Source organism: Varanus komodoensis, unplaced genomic scaffold (genome assembly GCF_004798865.1).
Source record: "Varanus komodoensis strain SLA01 unplaced genomic scaffold, ASM479886v1 scaffold21, whole genome shotgun sequence".
NCBI classification, from domain to species: Eukaryota; Metazoa; Chordata; class Lepidosauria; order Squamata; family Varanidae; genus Varanus; species Varanus komodoensis.
In genome coordinates, this window is record NW_025335589.1 from 14,081,188 (window position 1) to 14,107,814 (window position 26,627).

Sequence of the window (26,627 nt, forward strand, 5' to 3'; positions counted from 1 at the left end):
TCACCATTAATATACTCACACTGAAGAGGAGGTTTCTTTTGAGAATATAATCTGAGTTATGTTAATCCTAATACTGGAAATATTTCAGAATGATCTCAATCAAATTTCTACATACCTTTCAGCACATTGTATTTGTAAGTGCACATTCTATCAATAATTGAAATATACAATTTTAAAAACTTTTTATCTTATGGTATTGCTATTGCGACCTTTTCAAATATAACCATGGGGCTGGAAATCTTGGTTAGTATGTTCAGCAGACCAAGTATAATGGTACTTAAAAAACAAACAAACCACAATATATTTAAACCTCACTTGTGGAACTGACCTTGGTAGATATTTACATGACTATTGGCTACCACCATATTTTAGAACGGCATGGTTGTTTTTTTCCAGGTCGAGAATAGATTAATTTCTTAAGAGGGGAATCGTGATGCTTCCATATGAATTTTCACAAATCACGTAGTGTATTGAAAGCACCACCAACTATGCATCTTGAACATAGAAATGTATCTTGACACAGAAACCTGCCAGGAAGAAGGCTCTGTTTATGGACACATCTCTCAATTTTCTCACTGAGATGCCATTTTGTTTAGGCAACAGCACTTTTCATTGTCATTTTGGGAACTGCTGCTTCCACTGTTGAGGTACTCCAGACACACCTTCAAAAATAGCATCATAGTGTGGTAAGCAAAGATAACCACTCCCATGCTAACAATGAACATTTCCCCCCTGCAGGAGTCTTTAAATTGGTAGTCTTGTAGGGAATTTGAATGTCTGCATGAGAGAATAAAGAACTACTTTGCTAATTAAAATGCAATCACGTATTTCTCATTCTATAGTTCATAAGGAAAATAGCTTAAATATTGTCAGTGTACTTTGCAATGAGAAGGCCCTTGCTGTCCAACTTATCTTGCTCCAGCAATAGGGTGAGTGAGTGAATTGTCAATCATTAGCCAGGGGATTGATAGAAAACATATTGTGAACTTTTGCAGTATACTTGTTGGAAGAGACTATTACATATCACTGCTTCTTTCTTTCTCTTTCTCTGTTTGTAATGATATCATGGTGGAGATAAAGAGTCAAGTCATAAAATATGTTTGCTTTCAGTAAAATTTGAACTATGAAATGTATGAAGGTGAAATATATCTAATGAAATAACTAGAACTTTCAACACATGCATGTGGCACTACCACAAAGTTGGAATGTTGTGTTTCTATAAGAAAATTAGATTTGTGGAAGCTTAAAGGCAAATCATTTTGTAAAAATGTTTTAGAGGAAAACGAATTAGTTTCTTTACATCTCAGTACCCCTGCAGCGTAGTTATTGTAGTTTTCCTAAAGAATTAAAAACCACACACACAAGCAATTCATTCTCCAAGGGGAGCTGACAAGACTGGGCATGTGTTTAATCTCATAATTTAAAGCATACTACAAATAAAAATAGTGGGAAAATTACAGTATAATTGTTTCACCTCCTGGTCCATATTATCTGGCATGTTGCCCTCTCTCTGTTTTAGCTATTGCAGAGTATCACATTTTTATACTTGGTGCAATATGTCAATCAAACTGAGATGCTGAACTGTAGTTCATTTCAAGAAAATAAATGGGGCTTGAGATATATTTTCCTTGATTTGTTCTTCTGTGTTGTTTGTTGCCTTCTACTGTGAAGTAAGGAATGGTGTACACATGTTGTAGACATTCCTAGACAACATTGAACATAATTATCCAGAAACGCAGAGAAATCTAATCCTCACAACAAAAGGAACCCAGTAAAGCCAGTTTTTAAAAATAGGTTAATAGGCAAGATTGTTGAACAGCAGCATTTTAGGTAAACTAAACCTTGGAATTCCCATTCACTAATTCCCTTGCTTTGTTTATTCTCAATTTGCAATACTGCTACTGCTGCTATAATAAAAAAGACAAATCACATAGAGTTATACTTTCATGTGTGTTTCTCTTGTTTTTTTCTACATGTTTACATGTATGAGGTTTTGAATGGAAAAGTACATGATTTTAAAGGATTTATCAATGTAGATGGGGAAGGTAAATTATAAAATGTCTTTTTGAGGGTGATAGGGAATTGCTTGTTTATGGTGCTCTGAACATGTGAGCAAATTAAAGCAGAAAGTCATTGTCTGTTCCATGGATATTCATAGGAAGTTGCCAGGAAGGGAAACTCATGATCAGGGGTGTTGTCAGGGGATGGCCTACTAGGGCTGGAGCCACGAATCTTTGCTTTGGAGCCCTGAATGTCTGGGAGGCCCTCCTGCCCTGCCGTCCAAGGGCACTTGCTATAGTAAAGCTACATGGGACCAGATGATCTCTGTTGCAACTGGTCCGCCTAGATTAACTGGCTTTTAACTTCTGCCTCCACCTTGAGGCTTTTCTATTTTCTGCAATCAAATACCCTTCTCTCTCCTTCTCACCCTCCTTTTATCCCTACAAATAGGGGTGGCCTTAAGAGACAAGGTCTTTTAAAGGCTCACACAGACTTTAGAGGGTATGTAAATTACCACATATAAAGTTGTGTGCTTGCACTTGTGCGTGCTCACTCACGCGTGCGCTCTCTCTCTCTCTCTCTCTCTCTCTCTCTCTCTCTCTCTCTCTCTCTCTCTCTGTGTGTGTGTGTGTGTGTGTGTGTGTGGTCTCGCAAGCCTAAACTCATGATCTTTTTGGTCCCTAGCACTGTCTTCTGACTGCAACCGCTAGTGTCATGCTTGAGACAACATCTGTGGTGACAATTAAAAACATGGGGTGTTTGCAAGAGCAGAGTGGCACTAAAACCTGTATCACTGGGTTGGCTGTGGATTGTAGGTATGTGGCAAAGTGGATGACCACACTTGACCATTTTGTCAGGTAGTGGATCCAGGCAGGAAATTTCTGAGTTTTCTCCGACCAGCTACTTCTTCATATGTTTCAGTGTTAAAATTATCCTTATAAAATTGCCCATTGTGTTAAATAAAGCACTGTCTGTTACTCCTTTAGCAAATGCATGATGGCCAACAACTGGGTTTCTTTAAAAAGAAGCAGTTTATTCTAAAGAAGAGAAGCAATTCAACATACAAAACATTTCAATGTAAAATCTGTTTTAACAGCATGCACTTTCAGATTGAAGCAATCAGCTAAAATACTACCCTTGTCATGTGTCTCAGCCAATTTAATTGTAGCAAGTTTTGTTACTATGTTTATGTTGATAGCCCTTATTTTGCCTGTTGTAGTCTTTGGCTCAATGCCATGCACAGTTTAAATTCCTTGACTTCAGTCCTTCTTCCTCTGCCTCATCAAAATCCTGGGTACACACTCTCCCTAATTGTATCTCCTAAGTGTCATCACCTGGATTCCCTCAGGAGCGTCCAAAAGGGCTTTCCTGCACTAAGTCCAGGGCTTCCTTGCCTATAAAACTCAGTGCAAGGTTGTGAGCTTTTTCCAAAACAGCGTATCACTGTACAATCCTATTCAAGTATATAACCCCATGCAATTTTCCAATGTCTTTTAAAATCTACCACAGACCCTTTTGTAACTTGTTGTGCTGTGTGAGCAACTGATGCAACCCTAAGCACATTTACTAGGGAGTAAATTCCAGAGAATGCTTAACATTGTGCTCTAGGTTTGTAACTGTGATGGGGGGATGTTTTGGGAGAAGAGATCTGCTGCCTAATAAATCTTTTCTACTGTCTTTTTAACTTCTGATGAAAAAGAATGTTCTCCAATGTCAAAGGAGCACAGAACATGGGAGTGAAAAAGAATATAGGGTAAAAAGTACTTGGGTGTTTGGGGAATTACCAGAAGATTCGTATTTGTACAGCCACAGGATGTGTTACTTAGTTTGGCCTCTTCAGAAAATGTGGATAATATCCTTTGGCTTCATTTATGTTCCAAATATTATGGAAAGTTATCACTTAAGGCTCCTGGATTATTTCTGGCTGAGGCTTCCTCCTTATATATTGATGTGGGCTGACAGTTTAAACCTGCTGGCCTCTTTAGATTGCCACAATGTGTCATGACTCTGCTCAAGCAAAATGTGGCATCTCTTCATTGCTGTTGCCGCTTCTTCATGAAAAAGGGGGAAATCTTTGCTGTCTCCTCAGCTGAGGACCTTCTGGTCTAGGAATCAAATTATATTATCTGTCTGAAACTAACAGGGCTCTCTCATTTCTACTTTTTATATACTTACTCCAAGCCACTTCTTTTGCACTCCATTCGTGTGTGGAGATAGCACCATGTCTAAACTGTAATTACTGTGCAATTCTGTGCATGTTTATTCAGACTAATTCCCACTATGTTTGATGGGACTTACTTCTAAGTAAGTGTGGTTGGAGTGCAGCTCTTAGTGATATCCATTGAGTAAACATCTCTTTACTGACAGATTGGTATGGGTTAACAAGACAAAACTGCTCTATGTTGAAATAATATCACATGTAAAATATGTCAAAAAGATTACATCTCTGGTGAGAATATCTTTTGGACTTTAACATATTTAAACCTACACAGTATAAGAACAAAATACTTCAGTGTTGATCTCAAAGAGAGGACAAGAGATTCCTAGTGGCTGTATATATGCATACGCATAATTGCTGATCTATGTATATTTGTTTTAACAAGCAGAAAAATTGAAAAATAATAAACACTGATAAACTGCATTGAGATTATGAATTACATTTTCATATTTTCCTTTCTGTAGTGAATGAGTTGGATCATTTAAAAAGGTTCCTTCTAAGCAATGATTTATAGCATGAATTTCTAAACCTAAAAATGCCAAATGCACTTAATGTTTTTTAAAAAGCAGTCTGAACATAAAGGGCAGTGTCCAACGATGTCAGTCCACTAAATCAAATCAGACTTGTGCAACTCTGCGAAAACTGTTGGTTGCACCAGTACTAATCAGATGTTCAAGGAGATCTTGTGCAAGAAGCAATGAGGTGCATGAGCAGAGCTTGCACAAATGGCAATGAGACAGACAAATAGAGCTTGTGCAATCAGAGTGCATTGTGTAAGTGGGGCATATTGCATTACAGGAATGCACTATATTATAAAGTGGAAGCAAGATGTGCTAGCAGAGCTTGTACAAGCAAAGCCAAGATCTATTAGAGGGGTGCTTGCACAAGCATAACTTCAGTTCCTTCTTGTACATAGTTGTGGATGCCATTTCCTCCAGCACAATGTCACCTATGGTACCAGAATGGCACTGTTGGATCCAGACTAATAATAATTAGTATTGATATTCTTAAAGAACTGCAATAATACCATATCTTGAAGGATATATAATTTATATTTAATGCTTTAAAAGCTTTTCAGTAACTGTGGGTATCATTTCTTGTTGAACTCATATGAGCATCCAAACCAGAATTCAGCCATATCCAGCCATTGATTTTCATACGATGAAGCACCTTTCATTCTGTGTTGGACTACAGCTATAGACTTTAAGCAAATATTTGTGTGGTGCTACTTCTAATATATTTAAATTAAGTTCTCTTTTTGTATTTCAAGCTGTCTTTTGGGGAGATATTGCCTTAGATGATGAAGACTTAAAAATCTTTCAGATTGACAGGACAATTGATCTTACACAGCATTCAAAGGAGAGAGATGGACATAATACAGGTAAGCTGATTTGGATTCATTTTTGCTATAATCCTATATTCACTTACTCAGAAGTAAATCCCATTGAACTTATTCTGTCTAATTTGAGTATATGATTGCACTGTTATACAGAGAGTATGAGTAATTTTCATTGATTGAAATAATTTGTTTTCTTGCAGACCAAAATTCCATACTGGTGAATAACTGTATTGAAATGAACTAAAATATTTATGAATTCATTTAAGCTATTTATGTGCCACCTTTCTGTTGCTCAAATACAGTCAACGCAACTAGAATTATAGTATTAAACCTAGTTAAAAGCTAGAAGGTTGGCAACAGTTTGGGAGGTCACCTTCTCATTACATGCCAGAGTTTGGGAGTACATGCTCTCCGTCCTCTATGCACTTTGTACCCTATGTGTTCAGGCTAAGCAGCTGAACAGGGTTAATGGGGTAATGGGCTTCAATCAACTCTTCATCACATAAACCAATGATATAAATTGCAAGCCTTTACCTCACCATGGGTGGTTCATATGGTTAACTCTGGGCCCATCTAGGTCTCCCTAGGAGTTTAGGAATCCATTTATGTAGATAATTTCATGGTGATTTCTGTAAGCACAATGATATCATTTTCCAGGAACCAATATGGGAATTGCTGCAGTTAAAGAATGATTGAATGTACGCAGCAAGACATTTCCATCTGGGTACCCTTAGAAAACATGGAGGGGATAAAAAATGACTTTGTCATCTAGACTTATGCATAAAAGAACCAGGGGAAATACAACTGAAACTTGCTAGGCTTTTCATGAAAATGCAAGGCTGGGAATTGTTTGCTAACATATGGTAGCAGTTGTGTAAATAGCCGACTTACATTAGTATGCCTGAAAAGTGCAGCGGAGAAATGAGGAAACTATAGGACAACCTTATTAATGACTTTTACAGAGATGTTCTGATCTCATCTCCACCCCAGATCTCTGTAGAATTCCATGGGGAACAGCTTGGATGAAATTCATGTCCTCACTGTGCTTTATCTTGTGCTGCCAAGAAGGTATACGGGGTGTGCACGAAACAAATCAATTCTGTTTGAAGCCAAACCCATCCTTGAAGATCAGGGAGAGAGGATGTATCCCCTGGCTTTGTTTGTATTTGTCATCAGTCTTGGCTGGTGGAACAGAAGTTGTAATGTCAGTATTGGTGGGAATGGGGATGTTCTCATCATATTCTTCCTACGCTTCTGCAGCATCCTTGTATGAATCATCCTAATAACACTTTGCAGCTCTACTCAGTAACTGATGCATAAGTATCTATTTCATTGGGCATCTACTAGATTTATTTGAGATGTCATATGAACCCTGGTAACATGTAGTGCTTGTCTTTAGTCCAAGATATTATAGACCAACAAAGGTTACTTGTCCCTGATATCTTCCATTAACATGATTTTCATTTTAGCATTTACCTGGGCTAAAAAAAATCCCAATGTGCAAAGCTGTGTTAGGGGAAGGAAATCTACTGTGAAGGAAACACCACATATCATCTTGGCTAATTACAGTGCAAATCTTAAATAGAAACATCAAAGGAAAATTATTCTTGTTGAGGTTCCATTCTTTTTACTGTAATTGTAACTAAAGCTGTGGCCAAATTTCTCTGATTTGGTTGGAAAAGCAAAATGTAATAATAAAAAAGTTGGACTAAAACTAGGAGATGCATTTTGGGGTTGTGTCTGCTTCTAGACTGAGACTTGTAGGAGAAGATTGGGGAAGCTTTTCAGGAGAGCAGGACCACAGCACCACGGACAGCTCACTGTGGTATGGTGCATGGTATATTAAGGCCGGCTAAGAAAGCACCCAAGCCAAGTTGTTTCCAAACAGGATTTGAAACCACGCTGTGGTTCTGTTTCAGGTTTGATACCCCTTACTTTTCCACCTCTAAGGAATGGGTGTTGCTTAAAGGGACAGCACCCTATTTTTCAAAGGATTTCTCCAGCAGAGCAAGGGAGCCTCCTGCTGCTTTTGGAGATGGCATGAAGGCCAAGAGTCTTCAGAGCCAGAGAAGTAAGGTAGGGATACCTTTTTGAACTGTGCAGATTACAACTTTGCTGGCTCCTCCGGCTCTCTGGTGGGGTACTCTTTTGGTACTCGTTCTAGGACTGGTTCCTCTCCCCATCTCCTCCATCTCCTCTGATCTCCCGTCAATTAATCAGGTGTCTGACAAACTGGAGCTTGACAAAAAGTGCTGACAAGGGGTGGATGGTTGTTGAAAGCCTTTCTCTATGTCTGCCTGCCTGTCTTCGTCATTGCCTTTTTGTCAGCAGCAGAGAGTCTTTCAGCAGCTTCCAGTTAGCAGCTGCTGTTCCCCAGCCCAACCCGCACCCCAGTATGTCCCAGAGCATTGTTCAAGAGTATTCCGGGGTAAAACACTGTCACCACCCTTAAAAAAATCCCTCTCCCTGCCACATTTAAACCAATGCAAATTCATAGAAATCCAAAACATTATGATAGTGATGGCAGGTTGCTCATTTCATTTGTTGCAAGCATTTTCCTTTACATCATGCCTGAGTCAGCAGCCTGTAAAACATGGACAGGAAGTCTTAGTTCCAACCCAAATGCATCCATTGCTTATCTCTGCTGAACGAACTACCTTGCTTCCAAAGGGAACATTTTGAGCGACAGTTCCTTTTTGTAGCTAGCAACAATACAGTGTAACACACTTTTGGTTTTTTGGACTAAAGTCATTTTTTGTACAATTCATAATTGATTAGTTCCATCGGTTAAATGATGCAAACATAAATTTTCAAGAGAAGAAGTGATAATGTCCAAAGAGAAATTTCTCAGGACTTGAATAATTAAATCCCCAGTGTATTACAGAAAAACCAGTATAACAAACAGCATGATCCAGTGTGGGTGCCTATAACCCTCCAAACTTGGAGAGCAAACTTGAAGGTCACCTCTATGTTTCTCTTGCTCTGCAAATAATTTAGATGGCCGATTCTAACCATCTAAGTCTCTTGTACCTTCTTGTGAGGAGGACAAGCAGAGGTGCTGCTAGGATATACTGTATCCTGGCAGCTCCTCCCCTTTCCCTGGAATATTCACCCAGAGCTGCATCTTGCCAAGGTCGGTCTCCTGACCTTGGGACCACAGCCAGCACAGTAATTTCTGCACAGCCAGCAAGGAAGGGAAGGTGTTCTGTAGTACGAGTCCCAGTTCTAATCTTGATCTCGGAGCAGAAATGGTACTCCAAAGTATCCTGTGGCAAGCTAGACAGAGTCTAGCAGCCATAAGATTGTGCTGCAATTTCTGCAAACACATCTTGTAAACACCCTAATAAGCTTCACTTATTGGGTGGTATAAAAATGGAATACATGAAATAGAGTAGGAAAATTATTAAAGGTGGAGTTTAATTTAAAGAAAATACTTACAGTCCTTTTACCTTTTACTTCTCTCCTTTACAAAGCATCACCAACAGCTTTAGTTTGTTAGTTTGTTTAAATCCAAATGCACCATATAAGTGTGTTCTTGGTGGGGAGGTATAGGAAGAACAATTATTGCTGTGCGTCACCATTGCTATAACTAAATGAGATCGTAGTGCTTTGTTAGTCCCCTTGGTTTTCTACCCAGCCTAAGATCATAACTGATGAATAGACCTGAAATTATAATTGATGAATAGACCATGGCAACAATATTCGGATCTGAGCCAGGGCAACTTCAGCAGCAGTCATCATCTGGGAGGGGCTGCTGGAGAAAATGCATTACATAGCTCTCTCCATCCACTAGGGTGGCCAGCTGATCATGATTGCATGATCTGACCTGCTTTTTGCCTCTAACAACACTTTCAAAGTTTGCGAATGAAGTATTCATAGTATTTGTACATCAGCTCACTACTGAGCACAGCTGCACTAAGCAATTCCACAGATGGCAACCCTGCCTCTCACAGACCTTTCCCCCACCTCTCACAAATCTTTTTCCAAATAGACCTTTCCCTGCCCATATTTCTGATGTCGAATGACAGCCATTGTACTATGTTTGTTTCGAATCTGCCTTCTTTGTTAATTAAAAAGTAATGCAGTGACTATTTTAATACTTTATTTTTTGCTTATCTTTTCTTAAAATCACTGTCTGTTTTATGTAGTAGCATCTTTGATCTTTTTTAAGATCTGGATTTAAATGTTGATAGACTCAGTTATTTCTCCCACCCACTCAACAACAAATAATTTTAATTAGCTTTGAACTGTTTCAGAGTCTAATTTTGCTGACAGATACATACAGCAAGGCAAATAACCTCTCTTGAAACTTGAGTATAAGTGATTGATTTGTTTAGCTTGCATTTTTGCTTTTGATTCACAGACATCTGAAAATCTATGTTATAATTATCCTGTCATCTTTTACAATACGCAACATCTTTCAGCTTAATTCTCTTTATGTCTTGCATGGGGAACATGCATGGTCACATTCTGAAAAAAAAAAAATCTTTAGGGAAGATGGTATTTCAGGAAATGCTAGTTTCTGTAGTGATATTACAATACTGCTGCAGACAGAGATATTGCGGAGTTATTAAGGATCAAAGTATTAGTCATTTTAATTCTTAAAATAAAAAAGCATTGTGGATGTAAGCAGAATCAAGCATCTTATTTGTACATTACTCTAACATGCTATCAGCTGGAATCACATCTGAGAATAAACTCCATTAAAGTGATTAGGTCAGTTCAAGATTTAGGTGGGCACCACAGGGTTTGCAGGAACAGAATTCATTGCTTCCAGTTACTCACAATTGTTGCTCTGGCCCCTGAAAATCGCAAACAGAGAGCCAGGGAAATCTGTTGAATAGGTTGAGCAGTGGCATGGAGGGAAGGGAAATCTCCTAAAGTCAAGCAGTAGCACTTTCTGTGAATAGAACACCATCTCATTGGATCCATCTGAATGGCTTATTTATGCATAGACATTACGCATGCATGCGCACGCACACACACACAATATATACATTATAATATACAGTAAATTACAATATATAATATATAATATTATAATTAAATATTGCATTCTTAAGAAGCACAGTCAGGAAGTTCTCTTGATCAAGTTCCATTGAAATGAACTGGAGCTACTCAGTAAGCACTGCAAGTTATAATGGAACTTCTTATTGTATTGTGGTTAAGAGATTCACAGTAAGATATAACAAAAGCACTATGAAACTTTATGTAGTTCATTTTAAAAATATGCAACTTTCCCATGGGAGACCTTGCGAGAATACAACTGCCCATCATCTCCATTTAATGTTTCAGTTTCTTTCACTGTGTGTGCACTTCAGAAATTAAAACATACACTGAAGCATGATTTCATCAATGGGCAATAAATGTTTGTGTGCTGTAGCACCGACTGATGCTCACAAAACAGCTCATAGGGAAGGAATGTCTTAAAGTATTGCCTCATTCTCTTAAAATCGTAGCAAAAATTTGAAAAATTTTTCTCAAGGGTTTCTGTGACTATGTGATAGTGTAATGCAAATAATTAGGCAGATTACAGAGCAATCATGCAACATGTTTGCCTTATATGGCCTTGCACACTTGATAATAAGCCTTTGAACACTGTCATTTAGGAAGCTGAGATGAAGACTATATGTCCAAAGAATCTGGGCGATTTCTGAAATGGCTAACCTGTTTTTCATTATACCTCTCAAGACAGCAATCTGATGCATGCCTACTTGGGGTTAAATAGTGCTGAACTCAGTGGTCTGTACTTTTGTACTGGGAGAAGCAATAAGGCTTTTTATAGACTTGTCCAGTCCTTCTATAACAGTCTTTGAACAGTGGTTTAATACTGGGTTTTTAAAACAAATATTTCTATAGTGTCTTGTGAAGTCATTAAGGGCTCTTTAAATAGCATTGTTATTATCCAAAGAAGTTGGTACTTCAGTTATGCTTACGTGAAATCAACTGCAGAAACAATGCCATGTCAAAAGAAATAGAATAACAAATTTTACTTGAATATCATCTGCTTTTTACCTGTAACTGGCATAGTGAACACTAGAATAAAAGATCCATTAAATAAAAGAATACTAGAACAATAAGAGCCCTTATTGTTAGCTTTGAGACTCATCTGCCCATTAGCCCTTGAACTATTAATACTAGAGTTGTTCAAGCATCTGATAAGCTAGCATTCCTACAAAACTTATTGTTATTGAAACCCACTCATACATTAATAGTTCCAAACACATCACAGATAAATACATTATCTTGCATTTTTCTCCCAATGTTTTATTAATTTGTTTGACATTTTTGGATACTTTTATTTCAACTAGTAGGATTGTATTTATCTAAAAGAAGGGCTACTAAGTTTGTCATAAGGAGGAGGAGCACCCTTCAAATAGTAATTAGATGATGTAGTTGCTGTAAATTGTTGGGATACCAAAGTTATGCTGGCCAGCAGCATGGAATGCATATGGAATGCATGCAGAAAACCCTTACAGCAACTAATATGTTTTCATTTCATTCTCAATGCATAAAAGATGTGAATGTTAATTATTGAAAGAATCTTACGCTCTGTTAAAGAAACATTTTTTCAGCAAGTCCTGACATTCAGAAAATTCTCCTCCCCACCTCTTTTCACAGTAAATATGTTTGCTAAATGTATGTATAAAGCTTCTTACTTAATTTTCTTCTTTTAAAAGGTGGCTTTGGAGAGCGAGGCATTTCAAAAAAAAGTGATACCCTCTATCAACTTATAGACAGGATAAGAAGATTTGGTTCAGGTATTGCACTGTTTAAGTGGGCAGATATCCTAATTTTCCAGTTCCGGTAATAAAAGTCTTTGGAAACTTGTCTGCATCCTAATCCAAGTGTGTGCACATTTCAGCTTACCCAAAGATCTCTTGAACACTCTAGCTTAATTCAGTTCAGTTGAGAGACAAAAGCACCAAGTGCAAAGAGATGTGTGCAGATCAGATCTTCCTGTTAAGGTCAATGGAGAAGCTGTCTTGGTTTAGGGAACTCATTCTGTGTATGGCACTGCAGAACCTTTACACCCAATTTATAAGAATAATGGACAAAGTATTAAAAGTAAAGAGATCTTTCCCAAAGTACAGTTTGACAGTTTTCATTTTATATTTAAGTTCTGAATGCTAAATGTGGGTAATAAAGTAAAATTTCCACTAGGGTGGCTATCACGATATCACTTGTTAGTAATTAATCAGGAAATAATGTTTTTTAGTGAGATGATCACTTGAATGCTATACGCAGTTATTCAAATAATAATACAAAGAATCCCAGATAGTGGGGGAATTGGGGAGAAGGAATTACAAAGGAAAATGGGTATATGTGGTAAAAAAGTTAGGTAACTCTGTTCATGCTTGCTGTGTTTTTCTTGCAAATTGCCTCCTTCTGATACCACTTTTCAATGGAGACAAGGCACCCAAAGTTTCAAAATGGAATTTGACTGTGGAACTGTAGAGTTATGACCATAGTTTAACTTATCTTCTCTTGTGTATAAGCAATTTTTGTTTTCAATGTAAATTAAGATCCATAAATACAACCATATCCTAAGAATTATCACCCTTAAATAGAATCTCATTGGATCAGAAATCAGGCTGAATGCCTTGCAAGGAGATAGTCTGTTCCACTAGGCCAGGTGTTAAATCTAGCTTGTATGCCTGTACAGGGAGCTTTTTCAAGTACAGGTCAATAGGAAGACAGGGCAAGAAGTACTTGAGTTTGGTATGGTTGTATTATAGCCTTGCAGGTGTAGAAATTACATTTCGTGTGTTACTTGAAATTGCATTCATTCATGATATTGCAGTGCTGGATTTGAAACATGTTTATATGTTTGAAAAAAATGTTACTATTAGTGAAATGTTACATATTTTGTTCCATTTGAGACTGTAAATGTCATTGCAGGTTTTGAACAAGCTAATATAACTAAGGGGAAAGCAGCCCTAACATTTTCAGGGAGCTATGAGAGAAAAAGGTTTCCCCGAGCAGCTACATCACGCACTGAAAGAATATGGCCAGGAGGGGTCATTCCTTATGTTATAGGAGGAAATTTCACTGGTAAGAGAGACAAAGGGTATGTTTTTTCAGATCCATGATGGAATTGACTTTTTGAATTAGTTGGGGAAAATATATTTAATGAATCAGATTTAGAAGTCTGGAAATGGATCATAGGCACAATCCTATGCATATGTGGACAGGAAAAAAGGCATACAAAGCTGGCTGTAGCATGCAATGATTCGGAGCCCCTTTTCTTTCTAAACAAGCATAGGATTTCACCCTGTTTTTCTTGTTTTCTTCTATTTCATGAAATGTCAGCTACACATAGTACACTGTCCAGTACCAAACCTTAAAATTTTTGCGTATTCTAGTACAACTATCTTTATATGTCTTAATGTCTATTGTAGATTTTAAAAATAATTTTCTGGACAGATACTTCCTCTGCTGAAAGCTAAACAGAACATGAAAAGCAGTGAATCAAATACTGTTAAGGAGAAGTGCTTATTAGCAGACTAGTCCAGATTTACCTTTACCACAATGTTTTAGGATTCAGAGCAAGTAGACTACATATAACCTGTAACCTAAATGAATAATTTGGAATTTCATCTTAGTTTCACCAGGATGTTCTCTTTCTGCTGACATTACTGCATTGGACAATATTGACCAAAAGAAAGCCATTTATTTTAATCAAGTTAAGAGAGCAGTGCAATCTATTTTAAAGGGAAAATAATAAGGTATAACATGAAATAATGCCAGAATCCTTATTCATTAAAAGATTTGCACACGAAGGTTGCTTCCAGATATACATTCCTCTGGGTGCGGCTGCACTTATGAATATATTTTGCAAGAACTAGCACTTACATCACATTAGCTATTTTTCATATAATTCAACACGAAATGGTTGTGTGAATCTTCATTCTCTGAAGTTACACTCTGTTGATTTCTGTTTTTCGAATGCATATGCCTTTGTGCAGCAGTGTGAAAAATGTGAACACTCAGGCACGCACACAGTCTTCCTTGAGGGACAGGGCTAATGAATCAGTAACATCTTTGCATTCAAAAGCAACATGCCTATGTTTGTATTTGCTGCCCATCACTTAATCCATTGCTGTGAGTATGTATCAGATTGCCCTCATTTTCATACGAGTCTGGCACTTGCTGCAGCATATGCTTTCATCTGTGACATACACAGTGAAATTGACATAATGGCAGACTGTTCTTGGATCAGTGGTGCCTAATGGACCAATACTGAGGTGTGAATATAGCAATTTAAAAACAAAACTTGCATGTATCCTCAACACACAGAATGCCTGTATTAATTTTCATTCCCTAAACCAAACTAATCCAGGTATGTTAGTACATTAAAGGTGCAGTAATATTATTCTCCTACTTGCCTTGGTTGTAAAAGAGAATAGTGTTAACAAAAATTTGAGGGCTTTGAGGTATGGCTCAAGAGCTGTATGTTTAGCTTGGTGGATCACAGATTGTGTGAAGTGTAGATCTGCTGGCTCATACAATTCTTTCTGAACATAAGTAATGAATACTTTCACCTTACATGGTTTATATGTGTGTGTATGTGTAGGGGGTATATTTTGAAGATGTGATCCTTGCTTTGTAAGATTGATGCTGTTTGCCAAGCTGATTCATTCCTTCTTTTCCCTTTTGCCAAAACTGCATTCAGTCTTTGGTAGCATTTGAAACATTCTTAGTTTCATGTATGTCAAAAGAATCAAATGAACTTTAACACTGTTAAAGTGACTGCTGAAATAGCATACTTTTAAAAATCACTTGTGTATTTCATTGCAAACGTTGATTCTAGGCAGCCAGCGAGCAATGTTCAAGCAGGCAATGCGGCACTGGGAAAAATATACCTGCGTTACATTCATTGAGCGAAGTGATGAAGAAAGTTACATTGTGTTTACATACAGGCCTTGTGGGTAAGTTGGTGCAAAAGTTATTGGTCATTAGTTACTGAGAATGTTGCCCTGGAGATCCAAGGAGCAGTGCTTGTAAAACGTTGAAATTTAATATTATGACAGTGTCAAATGAGTAACAATTATAGTGTCCCATTGCTGCAGTATGTGCAGAAGTACAGCATTAGAAGGATCCAAGTGCCATCAACTCTAGGTTCTGGCTGCAAGGCTCACAGGACTTCACACACTCTCTGAATTGCTGTGTGCCACTGCCAGCTGAAAGGGTGAAATTGCCCACATACTTCTGGAAGAAGGCAAAACCCATCCAAAAAAGTATGTGTGTTCACATGTATGTGTTAAATTCCAAAGCTCTTGTTTTAGATTGAATTGCCCAGGATCCACTAAAAATATACTGTAAATTTAAGGCTCATTACTGATTTCCTAAGTGTGTGAAAGCTCTGAAGCATATTAAAGGCTTTCATAAATACAAGGACTTTACCATTCACTACTGTTCCCTATCACTGGGAACACAGCTGCACATGCATGCCATTGTACATAAAAAGCAACCTCACCACTTGAAAGGAAAGAAGACACTTATGTGGAGCTTTGTACAACATGAATCTCTGAATAGTAATAATAGCTACATGTAATCCCCTCACCTGTCTTTCACCTATCAAAGATATATCATTGTGATTATCAGTTAGTGTGGCTAAAGCTCATTTGTCACTGTTGCACTGATACATAAGCTGGGATGCAAATTTGTTTGAAAGTGAAACTCGCAAGCTCCTTCTTGGTATATATTTTGCTCTATTATGCACTTTTGTAATGAATCTTTAAAACTTGACAAAATCAGCTCCATGAATTCTTTTGTCTGTTATTGTATTGCATGTGACACCTCAGATTAACATATGATGCCATCTTGCACTGTGGTGTGCATCTGAGGCAAGGCTAGTTCATGACATGGCACCTGCAGTGTGCAGCACAACACGCGTGTGTTAGTTGTAGTGCTTCTGGCCATGAACTGAAGATCCTGAAACCCAGCCTTCTATACATGCCTGGTGAGGTTTTTGGCTCCTTCTGCTTTGCATGGGAACACCTGTGCCCTGTCACAATTGCTGTTCTACTCCCCATAGTTTCAAGACATTTGCCTTGCAAAACAAGGAACTAGCTGTTTGAGAAAGCCCTTGGGCACATGGAAATAGAGTTCTTAATATCCAGGCCCCTTCTCAACAGAATGCAAGGTGTGGTGTGGTCTTTGAGCCACCTCAAAGGCAAGTAAGAATTCTTGAATTTGCAATGACAAGTAATCCATAATGATTACTCAGTGTAATTACTCATCACCTTTGACTGCAGAGACAAAATACTTTATAGATAATCCTAAAATAGTTTTTCGTTATAAGGAATGTAAAATTTATTTCTGGATTTCAGAATATAAGGTAAATAGCAAAGAAGTGTTTTCACAATATCAATAGTAAATGTTATACCTGCTGTACAATAACATTTTCTTCCTAGCTTTGAATGGAAGGCAAGCTGTCATTAATGAAATCATGAACTCTATGATAGATTCATTGGATTACTTTTCTATTCTGAATTATTAGCCCTTACAAATAAAGGTGGAGATTGTTTTTTGAAATCATAATTTTCTGACTGAGTGGTATACAGTACACAGACTGTTAAGTTACTGTTTTTGTTTTATAAGTTGCTTTAGGGAGCAATTTTATGTTCACTTATCTGGAGTAAGTCCCATCAGAGAGGCCTACTTCAGGTTTGACATGTACAGGATTGTATGGCTGGGCCATCCCATCTTTTATTGTTCAGCTGAGATAATAAGCGCTTGACCTGGTTCTGATTTCAAAGTCTAATGAGCTTAAAGTCCATCTTTCTGATTTAATTCTCAAAAGCATGAAGAATCATTATCAGTCCACATAGCATGTTTAATATCATGAGCAGATCACCTCATTTTCTTTCAGACTGTCATTTATTGCACTTTACTTGCCATTATTGATCAGCCAGAAAGATTAAACAGAATTAGAGATTCATAAATAGTTAGTTCCCTTAACTGCTGTCTGGTGCAATAAAGATTAAAGAGATCAAGATCTTGAAAGTCAGCCTTTGGCACAGTTTGTGAAGCAGGCCAAGCAATCCTACTGTTGAGAGATTGCTGGGCCTAGGGCCAAGTACACCTAGAATAAGTGTTCACAATAATGATACAGACAATGGCATTCTTTTGGTCAATCACTTTTATTTTTTTGGTATTTTTAATCCTATAACTCAATGGTATTGCTTTAGTAGTTTCAGTGCACTTAAACAGATAAATTCATTTCATATTTGGCAAGCCATTCAAAGCAATGAGTCCTAATGACCTTGCCATAGTCTATGCTATAACTGAAAATAACAGATCTGGTTGTCAGCAGTTACTGCTTTCTTTTGAAGGAGGGGAATTCACATCTATCCCATTGTCATGGTTAAACCACTTCTACTGAGATTTGGATGCTCAGTGTCCTTTCCCCTCTCCAAGCATGGGGAACTTATTAAAATTGTCTACCAACAGAGGCTAATGGTTTTTAGTGATTCCAGAGGGTTTCCCTGCTGGTATGACTGCTGCTCCTGTTGAGCCCAGGTAATTCTGGGGGGTGAATTAGCACCTTCTCCATCTGAGAAGAATCTAGACAGCTCCTTGGTACACACTTGAGCTGAGGACAATGAAGCAAGAAAGAAAGGGAAGGAAACTTGTGCCAAATCTTACCAAACACAGCTTAGAGGTAATTATCAAGCCTCTTCTGTGGCAGTGAGGACAGTAAAGAGAGAGTTCTTTTCCATCACCATTGCATCTTCCCAATGTCACCCAGTGGAGCTCTTCCAAGTGGTTCATGAGCTGCTACAATCTGGGCCAGAGAAAGAAATGGGGAACCCTTGGTAGCATGCTGTGAGACATTTCTGTTGAAGCAAGTTGATTGGATCATCATAAATTAGACACCACAATTAAGGTACTTCCATTAGTAGAGTAGCCCAGTGAAACATATGGTCTGGTGTTTTTTTTTTAAATATATTATTATTTGATTATTTTCCATTGTTGAGCTGAGACTGTGAATAAGGTGCTTGCCAAATCTGGTAGATCACTGGTTTGCTTGGCTCTCCATGGCTGATTACATCTAATAAGGAGAGAATGTCTGGCTAGGTTCAGGAGGTCATAAATTGCTCCTTGAAAGACAGAGTGGTGCCAGCCTTCTTAAAGGAAACAGTAATTAGGGCATTTCTAAAAAAAGCCTAACCTGGATCCAGATAATGATAACAAATATAGGCCAGCAGTCAACATTATTTTCCTGGGCAAGGTGCTTGAGGCATTCCTGAATGAAACAGATTATTTAGATCAACTTCAGTTGGACTTCAGACCTGGCTTTGAAAAAGAAACTGCCTTGATCTCACTGTTGGATTATCTTTGCCAGGAGAGGGGCTGGGGATTGTGACCTTGTTGATTCTCTAGGACTTTTTAGTGGCTTTTAATACTATGAACCATGGTATCCATTCGAATAGGCTGTCTGGGTTGGGAGTTGAGGCACTTCATTGCAGTGGCCTGCTCTTGCTTGGTGCTGGGGGATTAGCTGTGGGTGGTTCAACATCTCCAGTGGTGATCTAGAGATGTAGACTGAGATGTCATTAATGTATGGATGAAACCCAGCTCTATCTTTTCTTTTCATCAAATCCAGGTGAGAAAGTGGGTGCTCTGAATCAGTACTTGGGCACAGTAATGATATGGATGAGAGCCAGTACACTGAAACTCAATCCAGACAAGAGGAAGGTCCTGCTAGTGGGTAGTTCACCTACCCAGGTGAATGATATTCAACCTGTTATAAAGGGAGTTGCACTTCTAAAGGATCAGGTTCGTAGCATGGAGCACCTTTTATCAGCTTTGGTTGATAGACGAACCTCATCTTTATCTGGACAGAGATAGCCTAGCTGCAGTTATCTGTGATGTGATAACTCATGTCTAGATTACTGCAATGTGTTACATGGGACTGCTGTAGAAAATAGTCAAAAAATCCAGATTGTCCAAATTAGGGTTGTGAGATTGCTGACAGAAATGGGACAGGTGTACTCTTAACAAGCCTGTACTTCACAATCTGCACTGGCTGTCATTTGATGTCTATACTGGATTCAAAATGCCTATATTAATATTCAAAGCCATGAATGACTTGGGTCTGAGTTATTTAAAGGATTGTTTCTTCCTATATATACCTACTGTAAGATCATTCTCATTGGTCCTTTTCTGGGAGCACCTGCTAAAAAAAGTGAGCTTGGTGGTTACGAAGAAGATGACCCTATTTATTTATTGTGCAGTACAAAAACAACCAAACTGGGCCATTAGAAAACAAAAATAAAACTAAAATATTCCAATTTTAATAAAATGTGAAAAGATCCATAGTACCAGTTGCTTGTATGTCATATATCCCTATATGTTAGTATATAGCATGCTACTATTCTTATGCAGCGAGTTCACCAAATATCCATATGTTTATCCATTTGTAGATTATGCCTAAAGATCACCCATTCAAAAAATTGAAGGGTTTGTTAAATATTCCACTCTGTATGTTACTGCAGATAGCCATTTATTCTTCCAGCACTGTAACATTAGTCTTGTAGCTTTAAAAATGCCACAGAAAATCCATTCATGTTGACCTTGTGTTAAAATTACAAGAGGTGGGTAGATAAGTCAAAAGAACTTGTACATCTTTAAATTACAAAGAACTTTCCATCTTAAGATTTATCTGAATTATTACTTCTTCAAAAAGGAAACTACCATTGCGCATTACCAAACCATATGAAGAAGAGTAGCATTAGCAACAATACATTGCCAACAATTGACCAATTTAATTAAGCCCTTATCAAAGACATATATTTTGCTGAATTAAGCATAGCTGAGGTTCCAAGTCCTCTTGCAAAAATATATAATAATGCAGTATTCCATTGACTGAACAAGATGACTGCTTCTGTTAATTATTTCATTCTTGGTTGAGAGCATGGCTATTATATTTATTTACCAATAATGGATATTTATATACATGCATTGTAGTCTGATGTAACTGTTCAGCCTCAATCAATATTTTTAATAACACTGGCAGCTCTGAAACTTTAAAAACAGCAGGACCAGATCTGGAGTTTAATAAATGACATGCAGCTACAACTAGCAATTTATATTTAGTATACAAAGTGGAAAATGGCAAATATTAACATAAGGACTGATAAGCTGATCCAAAGTTAAAATCATCCTGTCCATTTAAGTGCCAAACAAACAATTCCTAGCCAATTTTAAAATTTGTAATTCTTCTTAAAAGTAAATTTTGCATATGAAAATATGTCAGACTGCAATTGCCCACAGCCCTTCAGCTACCACAGTTGGAGAGGGCATATTATCTATTCTCTCATATTTTGGTATGATGAGAACCTAATGCAATTTCTTGGGGAAAGGATCCAGAAATGCAGGTTCTGAAACTGACAGATGAATCGAATCTAAGTGGACAAGACCAAAATTTAGTGAAAGTCAACAAACAGGCCTGATGATATAAGGAAATGTCAGGGAGTCCAAATCTAACCTTGTTGATCAAAAGTTGCATCATTTTCAATTATGAAATGTAACAGAAAGCTTCTGGAAATGCTTACTAGGATATAATAAAGGAATACCACGTAAAACAATTTGAGGTATTACCTTCTTTTTAACTGCATTTACCCTAACCAGTAGACTTTATAGATACCATCTGTCAATGTCTCCTGTGATCTCATTAATCAATTTACTCAAATTTAACTTAATCATGTCTTTTGGGGCAAGTATTCCCAGATATAAACTCAAAGTTGAAAGTCTAAATTGCCAATTAGATAATGCACAGTAAGAGTGTATTATCTCCAACAGACATGACTTCTGGCTGACCAGCCTATAGAATGACCAGATAAACGTCTAAATCATTAATAGGCTGCCTCAAACCTGGAATAGATGTATGAAGTTATGAAATTAACAATAGAAGATTATCAGTGTAAAGAACACGTTAGCAATCTGATGTGTTATGTACATATCAATGAATGTTAAAACTTAGATAGCATATACCAGGGGTTCTAAATTGAATATGAACAGGGAAAGAAGACATTCCTGTATGGTGCCTTTCTAGAGGGGAAAAAACCCAACCAACCAAACAAAAAAATTCAGGGAAGTCTCTATTGGATCCTAACTCTGGTTAATTCATTTCTGAAATTTTGGAGAAAAATCAAAACTCTGGAAGAAAATCAAAAGATACATTTCCAATGAATTTTATCAAAGGCTTTCTCCTCATCTTGAGAAATAATGGCTACTAGATTTAATGCAATCAGGTTCGCAACCACTCTAAGACTATCTGCTTCCTGCCTATTTTTAATGAATCTCATCTGATCCAGTTTGACCAACATTGCAATAAGTTTTCATGGTCTGAGAGCCAAACTTGCAGTTATTATTTAATATCAGCATTACTCAATTAAATAGGTCTATAATTAGCATAGAAGGTACTATCTGTGTCTAGTTTGGGAATTACTACAATGTAAGTATAATTACATGATGAAAGAGACCCTGACAGAGCTGTAGCAATGATAAAGTTTGGGAAATAGAAAGCTGAAAAAATGTGTTATCATCACTTAATTGCAAATCCATGTAGACCTGGTGCATTTCCTGTTTTCATTTTAGTGATTACTTTCACAAGTTCATCTTCTACAGAGGCACCATTAAAAACTGTCCTTATGACATATCTAGACAGAGAAATTTAAGCACAATGGTGGGGGAATCAACATTCTGCTTTGATATTTCACAGAAACTACTATACAGTTCTAAATAAAGTTCTAAAACTGGAACATTTATATATCTCTAGGATGAGTACGTATCCTGCTACTACCTTCTTTAATTATCAGGATAGTGTTTCACTGTTTTGTTTTCAAAGGTGTTTTGTCAATGCTATACTGGGCTATTGCCCATTTTCCCAACATGTTTACCTTAAACTAGTGCAAATTCTACCTCTTGTGAAAAAATGCAACTTGTATTTTACCATGCTGCAACTCTTGATAAAGAGGTTGTGTATTTGGAGAAATAGCAAACTACTTGTAGGAGTTTTCAACCTATCACTTAGAATAATTTGTTATTCCTTTTTAAATTTGTTTTTATGAGAAACATAAGTAATAATTCAGCCCTGAATGACAGCTTTACTAGCTTTCCATTCATCAGGGCATGAGCTGAATGTACCACCATTGATTTCAAAATATTCTTGTAGCTCAGCAAGAATCTAATTTTTTAAAAGACTTATCTTTTAAACATTAAGGCATCAAAGCCCAGCAGGCCCTGAGCTATTTGCAGGTAACAGATCCAAACATTCTGGGACATGGTCTGATATTACCAGTGTTTAAATCTTACAATCTCTGATCTGATGCTACAAGGATGTGGAAACCAAAAGAAAAAAGAACAGCAATTATGGCTGGCAGAAGATAAAAATGTATAGTCTCTCCATACATAGGTGATATTCTTCATGGGTCAATCTAGCCAAATTCTGCCATGGAGACCTGCATTTCAAATTTCACCATTACTTGCCTCTTAGGAACTGGTATGTTCCTGTCCAGGAGAGGATCCAATATCTCAACAAAATTCCCACCGACACACAATTACATAACCATATGCAATGTCGAACAGTTTGCAAAAACAGTCATGAAACATGGCTGGAGAGTCATCATTAGGTCCGCAGATCAAAGCCATTACTTTCTCATTGAGTTTTCCAACCAGAAACAAAAACTGACCGTCGGGATAAATAATGGTTTGTTGAACTGAAAACAAAACTCCTTTATGGATTAAGATTTCCTCCCTTTAAACATGGTGGAAGTATCTCTTGCACAGATCTCTCCCACATAGTCTCTTGTCAGCTGATGTGTATCGTGTAAAAATAAAAAAGCCACATCCATTCCATATGCCTTTAATTTAGAAAGCACTTTCTTCTGCTTATTGGATTCTACAGTCCCTTGACATTCCAAGAAGTCACTTTAAATATGGAATTATTATGAATATGTTGATTGCCACCGGAAGATGGCATTTTCTGTTGTGGCATCCCAGTTGTGGAATGAACTTCCTATAGAGGCTTGGGAACTACATTGTACTCTTTCCAGTGCCAGGTGAAGACTTTCCTATTTTCCCAGGATTTTTAGTCTTTCTGTTTCTGTTATTTCAAATCCTCTACTGATTTTAAATCTTTGCATTGCTGCTAAATTTCACTGTGCCTTTTTCTTATAACTGTAGTTTTAACTTTTATAGTGTATTTGTTGTGCTTTAGGGTATTAATTGTTGTGAACTCCCCAGTTTCAGCTATCAGGAAATTTTATACACACACACACACACACACACACACACACATATACTTTTAATATAAATCAGTAATTCATGGCAATTTCTTGTTTCACAAGTTGTGTGTGTGTGTGTGTGTGTGTGTATAAACACACACAACTTGTGAAACAAGAAATTGCCATGAATTAATGATTTATATTAAAAGTATGCTATGTCTATAGTTTTCTACTGTATTGTAACTCCATATATGCTTTTGCATTATATTACATTGTATTGCATGCATTTATACCCTGCCTTTTTTCCATTTGCAAGGAACCCAAGGTTCTCTTATATATTTTATCCTGACTACATCCTCACAACAACCACCTATGGAGTAGATTATATTGAGAATGAGTGATTGGCCCAAAATCACCCAGTGAGCTTCATGGCTGAGTGGGAACTAGAACCCAGATCTCCAGATCTCCCAGTCCTGCACTCTAATCTCCATGCTTCCCTGGTTGGGGGAATTGCTATTTATGTTTTGGGGTGCTGCAGGAAACTGCTTCATTCACATATTAATGTTTATATAAAGTGTACTTTAATCAAATTCAGAAGCTCCATCAATATAGTCCATCTTTTAAGTGGATTGAGAAATGAGGTACATATATTTATTCTGAATTAATTGCACTTGCTTCCATTGCAGGGAACATATGTTAAGAGACTGGCCCAGCTTGGCTTAACCATTAAAACTTTCAATGGATGGTCCAACATGTCTTAGGGAACCGCTCTCCTCATCTGAGTCTTCCCACCCATTAAGATCATCCTTAGAAGTCCTGCCCTAGGTGCCAACTCCTTGTGATGTAATACTAGTAGAAGCAAGGAGCACAGACTTTATAAGGGCTGGTTTCAGTTCTCTGGAGCTCCTCTCCTGGGGTTTACCATTGGTCATATTTGCCTTCCAGAGATGCATTTGTTTACACAAGCTTTTAATCTTCTGTGGGTGTTAAACATGATCTGGCCTTGATTTTAGAAAACCAGAAAATTGTGATATTCTGTTGTTTTAATATTCAAGATTGTATTATTTCATATGTATTAATTGTTGGAAACCTGATTTTATTAAAAGAATGGGTCAGAACAGGTGGCAAAGTATTTATGTATATCCTAACCAAATTAAATTAAATAAAAACTATTAATGGCTAACTTAGTGCTTTTGGAGGTTGCATCTGGAAGTGATTTTGAAAGTGCAAAAGTTTATTAGATACTGAACAGAACTGGAGGGTTAGTTACTCTGCAAAACTTGCCTGTAATTTTTGCTAAATTGTTTGTACCAGGATAGGAAAGCTAGAGCAATTAGTATACTATTCTGAGTAAGTAACATCCTCTAGTGCCCCTTCAAGTAGCTTTATACAAAGTGTGATTTGCAGTGCCATGGGAGGTTTACACAGGTATTTACTTGTGGTCTACAGAGAAAAGTAAGACATGTGATGGAGCAGGTGCAAATACTAGGATAGAACAGATGGGCATAAGAGATTATATGTAGTACAGACTTAGAATGATTAACTTCAGTTTTTCAAATATAATTTCCCTAAGATATGGTTCTTAACATGCAAATTTACATTTCATCTGCCTAGATGATGATGCTGATGATGATGGTGATTATTTACTCTAACATGACCTACATTTAAGCAGTGGACTGCTTAAATAGGTCAGAAGCTGCTCATATGTTTAACTCTCTTCAGGGGATTTATATTTCATATAAAGTAGCATAAAACCTGCTTTATACAGAGAACTCTTTTTCAATGGTCCATTATCTTAAATGAATTAGGTTTTTATATATATCAGGTTTTTATGAAGACCTAAGGGGCCCTGTACTAAAAATATTCCATTTATACCTTAAGGATTCTGCTTGCATAATAAATTAAGTAAACAGATATTAAATGTATTTAATTTGCTCAATTTAAGGTGTGATTCTAACTATAATTCCGTGAGAAGATCTTTTCAATTAGCTAAGAGTGCAATCCCATGCAGGCTTAGGCAGGGAAAAACTGTCTGTAACTCCTAGCATGCCCTAGGCAGCTGAGGGCATGGGTCACACATACTATTTAGGCATACTGGGAGCTGTAGTCTTTCTTCTGTGTAAACATGCATAGAATTGCACCTTTTGTTCTTCTATTTAAGTTGAGACGTTTTTCTGATTGCAATTGTCCTGTGATGGAGAGGAGTTCAGGATGCTGCTGCTGGCATTGCATTTACATCCTGAATTCTTTTTTATTTTATTTTATTTTTTGATTTATATCCTACCTTTTTCCTGCAAAGGGCTCAAGGCAGCTTACATCATTCTCCTCCTCCATCTTATCCCCACAACAACAACCCTGTGAGATAGATTGGGCTGAGAGTCTGTGACTGGCCCAAAGTCACCCAGTTGGCTCCATGGCTGAGCGGGGACTAGAACCCAGATCGTCTGAGTCCCAGTCCCATGCTCTTAACCACTACACCACACTGGCTTTTCCCTTTGTGAGAATCCCATGGCTGCTTACATAGCTCCATTTTATCTTCACAACAAATATGTGAGGTAGGCTAGACTGACAGAGTACCTGTGCATTTCTGGCATTTAGTTAGAGGAAGGTAATATGATGATGATAGCAATAAATGCTATGATGATACATTTGGGCAATGTAAAATATTCCACAGTGGTTCTCCTTAAAAACATAATATGTCAAGGCTTTCAACTTCAAAAGTTTTAAACACACAGAAATGAATCTGAAACTGAAAGCAAATTTATACAAAATTGGGGGTGGACAAGTGGGAGGTAGAATTGAATTCCATGCTTTTGCATTGCTTTTCTTA

General features: G+C 37.4%; 1 protein-coding gene across 1 annotated transcript in view; it reads left to right on the plus strand.

Moving 5' to 3' along the window:
• TLL1 (tolloid like 1) overlaps positions 1 to 26,627 on the plus strand; it is a 123,150-nt gene that overhangs the window by 53,041 nt on the left and 43,482 nt on the right. Inside the window, exons 2-5 of the mRNA XM_044430797.1 lie at positions 5,490 to 5,600; positions 12,239 to 12,319; positions 13,461 to 13,613; positions 15,373 to 15,490. Of these exons, the coding sequence (XP_044286732.1) occupies positions 5,490 to 5,600; positions 12,239 to 12,319; positions 13,461 to 13,613; positions 15,373 to 15,490 (463 nt within the window). The remainder of the gene's footprint in view (positions 1 to 5,489; positions 5,601 to 12,238; positions 12,320 to 13,460; positions 13,614 to 15,372; positions 15,491 to 26,627) is intronic.